General features: G+C 36.7%; 1 protein-coding gene across 1 annotated transcript; it reads right to left on the bottom strand.

The window, feature by feature from the left end:
* Positions 1 to 453: 453 nt before the first annotated feature.
* LOC128245998 (opsin-3-like) lies at positions 454 to 7,825 on the bottom strand. The gene is made up of 2 exons (XM_052964207.1): positions 7,571 to 7,825; positions 454 to 2,225 (listed from the first exon to the last, which is right to left on the bottom strand). The coding sequence occupies exons 1-2, from the start codon at positions 7,806 to 7,808 to the stop codon at positions 454 to 456; spliced, it is 2,010 nt and encodes a 669-aa protein (XP_052820167.1). The 5' UTR covers positions 7,809 to 7,825.
* Between the last annotated feature and the right edge of the window lie 253 nt (positions 7,826 to 8,078).

Here is an 8,078-nt window from a genome sequence, read left to right as displayed (position 1 = left end):
ATCTGAGGGTGACCCAAAAGGCATGCATTCACAAAGAGAATGGCACACTAAATTGGTTACGTACCAGACACAAAGTGATATCGTTCTCACGCCCAATGACTTTTATCTGAGGGTGACCCAAAAGGCATGTTTTTACACTGAGAATGGCGCACCAGATTGGTAAAGTTCCGGGCGCAGAGCTATACCGTTTTCGGATGCAATGGCTTTTATCTGTGGATGAACCAATAGGCATACCGAGAATATCATACTAATTGGTAAAATACAGGGCGCATGTGATATTGTTCCCGGGCGCAAAGCTTTGAAATTGAGGGTGAACCAATAGGCATGTTTTACTCCGAGAATGGCATACTAAATTGGTAAAATACAGGGCGCATGTGATATCGTTTTCAGACGCAGAACTTTGAAACTGAGGATGAACCAATAGGCATGTTTTTTTACAATGATAAAGGCACACTAGATTGGTAAAGTACCGGGTGCAGAGTTATACCGTTCTCGGACGCAAGGTCTTCTGTCTGAGGATGAACCGAGGGGGAAGGATTCTACTCTGCATATTTCAGCATGCTTCTTTGGAAGCTTTTTACTATTTTTTTTGCTTTGAGGCCAAGATTTGGTTGTGATGACGGTTGTTGTTGGTGATTTATTTTCTTCTTGTGTTTCATTTGTAAACTGTTGTTTGATATTAATTTCGTTGTCATCTTCATCATTATCCTCCATAGATTTGTTTTGGTATTCAAAGTTTGACTTTACAAATAGTCTGTTGATCTTCTCAAGATTTTCTTCTCGGACTGACAATTTCAGTTTAACCAAATTAGGAAACTTGCCAACTGATATACTTTGGACATGATCAACGGAAATACGATCTGGTCTTGTTTTTCGTGACCTTATTTCGGCCTCATGTTCGAAGTAAAGAAAGGACCCACAATCTCGCTTCCGTCTGCGTTTTCCTTTAGAGAAATACCCATCCGCCTGTTCCTTTGAATAAGATGATCTTCTCCGTTCTTCTTTGAATTTCTCAGATTTGATAACACTCCAATGAGAGTTGTCTTGAATTTTATCTGAGATTTTCTTGGCGTTTTCGACGGTGTTACTAGTGTTTTGTTCTACTGATTTTTGTTTCACCACATCGCATCCCTCTTGCATTGGCTCAACGATTATTTCTGTACTGTTGAGTGTCCTAGCACTTTCAGTTTTAACAAATATCTTTTCACATTGTTTCACGCTTTTTCCACCGGGAGACCTCGTCTCCTTTACAGGTGTTGGAATTTGAACACTTGGATTTTTATCGTCCAACTGAACAACACTCTCCTCGGGATGTTCGTGTATAGTAGCCATATCGTTTGTGGCGGCTAGGCTTCTTGGCCGGTTCCGGTTCTGTATGTCCCAAACTGAGGTATGTGTGCTCATACTGGTTGACACAAAGTCATCCGAATCACGCTGAGATGAACTACCGCAAACAAAGCGTCCAATCTCACGCCGCGTGATTCTATTCATATAGGCGTATATCAAAGGATTAAGAATACCACTGGAAAATAGAAAGCAAATTGCAGCAGCGCTGAAGTTTGAATCTGTTATAGCGCCGTTCATTGTTTCAAAACATTCCACGAAATACGGGACCCAGCAAATGAGGAATGCCGCACCGATTATTAGAATTGTTCGGACCGCCTTGCACTCCATAGATCCATTGGCGGCCTCCGAGTATTCAGTACTGCTAGAGGATTGCTCACTCTCAATATTTGTTCTTGTGTTCGTTTGACTAACCCACGGAGTCACCTTAGCACTTCTCTTGTTGTGACCAACTGCGGCTAAGAATATTCTTACATAGCATATAGACTGAGCAAATATAGGGAGTCCGAACGATAAAACACTGAACACAACTAGATAGTTGGTATTGTAGGACCAATCAAGGGAACATATGAAGTGGTTTTTATGAAACTTGTACTGTCCAAGCCCTGAGTCTAATACAGGCGGGATACTTATAACGATGCCAAACAGCCACGAGAGAAACACAAGTCCAAGGCAAAGTGACTGAGTAAACACATTCGGGTAGCGAAGAGAGTTCATTATGGCGTAGTTCCGATCCAATGAGATGGTAAGAAGAGCAAGCTGTTGGGTGACAACGAGGACGGTGAAAAGGAACCCCTGTACTTGACACCACGTGCCTGAGTATTCGAGATGCTGGGAGACAACGGCAAACAAACTGAACGGGAGAAGAAAGGTGGACATGCCTGAAAATAGAGAAGTATGTAGTAAGCAAGTGGCGTTGAGATCGATGCAACAACATTGAGTTTTAACAATTAAAAGCGTTAAAGCTGCACTCTCACCGATTGAACGTTTTGACAACTGTTTTATTTCTTGCCTTGGAACGAGCCATTTTTTGCGACAATCTATTGAAACATGTTATATAAGACTGCTGACAAAAAATTAGATCGCAGATTTTTATATTCAAGTTCAAAAATGTATGTTTTATGCATTTTTCTTAAACCTTTAGCCGTAGAACTTTAATTTTCGAACGGATTTATGTAAATCTACGATCTGATATTTTGTCAGCAATCTTACATCATTGGGTTGCAGATATTTACGTAAAAAATTGCTCTTTCCAAGACAAAAAATAAAAAAGTTTTAAAATGGTATATCTGTGAGAGTGCAGCTTTAATAATTGTGGAACTACATCGGTATATCGATAGGCTCACGTCAAAATTTGAAGCTGCATTTTTTTAGGCTTCGGAAGTTTTATATCACTAAAATAAGAATGGCGAGCCGCATCTTCTTGAAAAATGCCCAAAAAAAAACGCAATCAGAAAAAGGTGATGCATCATGTCATCAAATCGTCGAACAATAATTTGACATCTCACAGAGAATCAGGAATGTCAAACCTTCAGTAATTATAACTTCAGAAATTGTGACTTCAGCATTTTGTAAACAAACTGTGTGATTAAATAACATGTACCCAGAAAATACAAAAAAAGCGTAGCTACTGAAACTTTGGGATTTTGTAGTTTCTCTGTTTTGACGCGAGGCCATCAATATTTCAAGACATTTTGCCACTAAAGAAAAAAAACCTTAGCTGCCAGTAAATGTGTAACTTTGTGTGACAAATTTGCGTTTGAAAAAGCGTTTGTCTATCAATGCATGCGTACGTAAGGGCATATCTTCATAGATAGATGAGGGTCGGTTTAATAGTTAAATGTCTGGTAATAGTTCGAAAATTGTCAATGCAACTCTGCATTATACGCATTATTATACTTTAGAATACAACCTACATTTTCAGCCAATGAAATCGTAGATAGGCAATCATTAAGTACTAGGCTAAACATTGAAGCTGCACTCTCACAGATTGAACGTTTTGACAACTTTTTTTTATTTTTTGTCATGGAACGAGCCAATTTTTGCGAAAATCCATGGAAGGCAGTTATATAAGACTGATGACAAAAAATTAGAACGCCGATTTTTATACACATGTTCAAAAATTGATGTTAAGAAACACTATTACTACTAAATAAGATTTAACACATTTGATAAAATTGTTTAATAGTACTAAAAAGGATGAAAACATCGAAAACAGTGATGAATAACGAGTTTAATTTAAAAGAAATCTGCAGAAAACATGGTACTGCTACCTTATGAGACTATAGTAGATCGCAGTAAATATTTTAGCATTTACTAATAATATTTTTGTGCATTCAGCCGTTAAATACACGGTTATTATATTATTTATAGTAATTAAAAATATTCATAAATGCATTATTTAGTAACAAGTGGAGGGTTTATCGCTCAAATTTAAGTTTGTTTTACATGTGCATGTATTGATTTTGAATAAGAGTGTCATTTTAAGTACTTTGAATGGACATGTACGTTGGTTTTAGCATTATTTAATCATGTATTGTACCTTGTTAGAGATTGTTTGCTTTGTTTGAATAATATTATATACAATCGAAACCCGTTGGCTCGAACTCGCTTGGCTCGATTTTATTGTTGGCTCGAACTAATGTCAAGCCCCGATTTTGTCTTACTCTTTGTAAGCATTTCCGCTTGGCTCGATATTCGCGAAGCTCGAAGTATTTTGGCCGGTCCCTGAACTATCGAACCAACGGGTTTCGATTGTACATCAACCCCCGTATTAGAATGGTGACAAGTTGAATGGACGTTGTCGTTCTATAACTAACGTGAGGTTAAATTACAACATTATTCACTTATACCACACACTGTTTATTGAACGTTGTCAAAAAAGCTGCAATCTCACAGATTGACCATTTTAACAACTTTTTTTTCTTGAACAGAGTACATTTTTGCGTTAATATCTGCAAACGAATGATATAAGACTGCTAACAAAACATGAGATCGTAGACTTGCATATTTCCGTTCGAAAAGTAATGTTTTATGGCTTAAACCGTTACTTACGGTTTAAGAAAAATGCAAAAAACATCATTTTTCGAACTTAAAGATAAAAATCTGCGATATGATTTTTTTCAGCAATCTTATATAACGGTTCCATGGCTTTTTGCAAAAATTGGCTCGTTCCAAAACAAAAAATGAAAAAGTTGAACAAAACGTTCAACCTGTGAGAGTGCAGCTTTAACAACATGATACCAAAACAGTTTAGAAATCCGCAATCCCCGAGATTCAGTGTGTGTATACCACGTGATAAATTACGTCATATATGCTACGTCGGAAGGCAATATTTTGTTTAAAATAAAGACTTAAATCAATAATAGCTGTTCGCTTACTTCACCATTTTAAATGAAACAAAGGTTAGTCTATGCAGCTTAAAGAGCCCCACCTTTGTTTTATAACCGGAGTTTGATAAGGTGATTACATGTAGTTTCATCAAACACTTCGACAAACCTGTTTCCCAAACAATGTTTTGACAGTGCTCCGTCAGACGGCCGTATCGTGAAAAGTTTTGTCGAAGTGTTATAAGAAACTAAACTCTCAATCAAAATTTGGTAAAAGACCGAAGGCGGTGCTCCATAAGCTACATAGACTGCGCTATGTTTCATTTAAAATGGTAAAGAAAATGAAAAGTTATCATTGTTTTAAGTCTTCAATCGAAGCAAAATATTGCCTTCCGACGTAGCATTTATGACGCAATTTATCACGTGGTATACACACACTGAGATTGAAAGTATACACTTGCCGTAAAGCGCCCGTGTAGGATTTCAATAACTCGGGCTGTGGTTGCAGTAACTATAAGAAATATGGTTTGAAACTTCGAATACCAACAAAGCTTATTTGATTATTGTTTAGAACAGCGGTAGAGCTCAGAGGAGTCAGTCCCTAAATTATCGAGTCTCTCGGCTGTGCTCAAAATTGAGTCCTTTTAAGTGAAAAACAAATAAACAGCTCTGGCAGCAATTGCCTTATCTTTCAACAATCAATATTCTCTTGCAGAAAAGGTGATAATTTGTCCAAAAGCTCCGTTTGTGAACATAGTGTTCTATATACAAATTTTGTCGCCATATTTAGGTCTCTTATGTAGATATGCCGCCTTTGGACTGGTTAATAGATTTTAAAGTCGATTCATTTTTGTTCTCAAATTTATTAATTACACAAATCTGAACTTAGTTTCAAATAAGGAATATTTGCGAAAATCTTTCAAAGCCAATACACTAATCTTGTAAAAATAACATAAACACAACAACTTTGTTTTCAAACGTTTTGCTGGTGTTTTAATCAACAGACGATATAGTTTATTACACGTCTGCATTTATGATGTTCGGTTGACAGTGCAAGGTCATGGCACTCAAAATCGATTACAAGGAGATCCGCAATGTTCTATTAAATTTGAAATCAAACTTGAATGTTAGAAACCAATTTCAAATGTAACGAACGAATCTTCTTTTATCTTTATCAAATATAAGTGCATTAGCAGTTTTAAACTGAGCAATTACACTGGTAAATTCAAGGAATTAGTTCATAAAACGCTAATGACACTCTGAAATAGCCTCACTATTTCTAGATTCCATTCATTGTCTGCAAAATTTGTTTCCAAGCAAGACTTTGCATCATTCTTGTAAATTTGATGGCTTTACATCATTTAATAGGTCTGTTAAGCTTTTGTCATTTGTACAGTAAATGTTTTGATACTGGGTTTAATATAAAACAAGTTCAACAATGAAAGGTTTACATATAAGCTTTGTTTTACGTGTAAGTTCAAAAATTACGTCGAAACATAAACGTCACAACTATAATCGATTTCCGCAAATAGGATCCGTCGCCTATCGGTTATGCCCATTTCTAATAAAGGTGAACATGACCTTAACCTTTGCCCTATTTATAACAAAATCATACGGGGTCTTTGACTGACCATGGTTTATGTGAATACCAAGTTTAAGAAATAAAAACCAAGTCAATCGAAAGAAAACAAACGGAGAATAAAGCATCCGTAACTGTCCTAATAAAGGTGACCTTGCACTTTGACCTGTGATCATTTAATCAATAAAGGTCATCTACAAACCACGCTCAATGTACAAACCGGGTTTAAACTAGACTAGAGACTGTTCTTAAACATGGTTTCTTTAAATAGTTTACATACTGAACATAGTTTTAATAACGTGCTTTGTATGTATATAATACCAGTTTATAAAAATTAAGAAATGACACTGAAAATGAAATGAAACTCTATGGCTCTATGAAACTCACCCCCGATGTGTTATATCAGTGAATTCATAGTTTAAAATATCTATAATAAATCAATTCCATCGTTTTCATTCTGTAGAATGATTATAACCCTAACTGATTATTTATAATTACGAAAACACTTGCTGTCGCGATTGGTTATCGCCAATGCAATGAATGCTGTTGTTGTGATGGTTGGTGGTGTTGTTGTTGTTGTTGTTGGTGGTGGTGGTGGTGGTGGTGTTGTTTCTGTTGTTGTTGTTGGTGGAGGTGGTGGTGTTGTTGTTGTTGATGGTGTGGTGGTGATGGTTGTGGGGGTGTTGTTGCTGCCGGTGGTGGTGTTGTTGGTCGTGGTGGTGGTGTTGTTGGTGGTGGTGGTGCTGTTGTAAATATAACCATTAAGATCTAGTTCGAAAAAATATAAACCAATCAATAAGATCGAAATAAACAAATCAAACATAGGCATTAAAACAAACGGCGCGATTGGAATGGAAAAACATGTTATCATTCAACCCACTTAATGTTACCTCCCGGCGTCCCTAACCATTAAATAATTAGTTCACAATCATAGAGTTTTTTTCTTGACTGAGCGTTTTCATCTAAATTAATATTATGATTGATTCGTGTCACGCAAAATTGTTGGAGGCACGGGTTGTATCGTGACTGTTGTACAAATGAGGCCAAATGAATGGCAATGCGCATCATTTTAAACACACGTTATACCTGTTTATTGTTCGAATTTATTTTTTGTCCAAGACGATAGCTATGTTTATCAAATATGCCGTAGATAAGTTTTGGTAAATTTACAGATCGTTGTTATTGATTTGAATCAGTTAGATCAGTAGATTTAAACAGGGCTTGGCCAGTAGATGAAATATAACCTCAAACACTAAGCTGGTCAAAGGTATATTAGTATAATAGATTTTAGATGCATTTATTTCAGCAATCTACTTACACAATTGACAGACGATGAGATTCAACACAAAGCAGTTAGAAACGCTCAGTAGGTGTGTTTTCTTGTAGAAAAGCAGACACAATGTTCCGTTGAAGGTCAAGGACAGGAACAAAATGGCGCCCAAATAAACGGCCATCAACGTTCGCCATACTTCGGTAGTTTCCGTGCTGATGACGTCACTAGCTATGTCCGTTGTCCCGTTATTAGCCAGATGACGGATAACCTCAGTTGTTGACATGCTATCTCTTAGGTGGTCATCCGACAGAAGCATTAACAATCACGCGATATATTGAACCTTAATCTATCACGAAACCTTCCCTATAGTCGATTACAAGTTTAAGCCACAGGCGATCATTGTTCCTTTTGATAACATTCCCGTTTCTGAAGAACCCGCTAAATCATGAAAATATAACATTACTGCTTTTAATTACAATCGACGTTACTATGGATACGGTTTTCCGTCTAAATGGTTAAATTCTAAAGAATTAAACTCGCATGCTGTTTCTTT

Source organism: Mya arenaria, chromosome 9 (assembly GCF_026914265.1).
Source record: "Mya arenaria isolate MELC-2E11 chromosome 9, ASM2691426v1".
Taxonomy (NCBI): domain Eukaryota; kingdom Metazoa; phylum Mollusca; class Bivalvia; order Myida; family Myidae; genus Mya; species Mya arenaria.
Note: the sequence above shows the minus strand (reverse complement) of the source record. Positions and strands in the feature narration are given on the sequence as shown.

Bases quoted from the DNA above. Each gene is read 5' to 3' on its own strand.
- LOC128245998 (XM_052964207.1), bottom strand. From the start codon at position 7,808: ATGTCAACAACTGAGGTTATCCGTCATCTGGCTAATAACGGGACAACG. The intron at 2,226-7,570 runs GTAAGTAGATTG...CTCTATTTTCAG, and splicing joins TCTCATCGTCTGTCAATTGT to GCATGTCCACCTTTCTTCTC.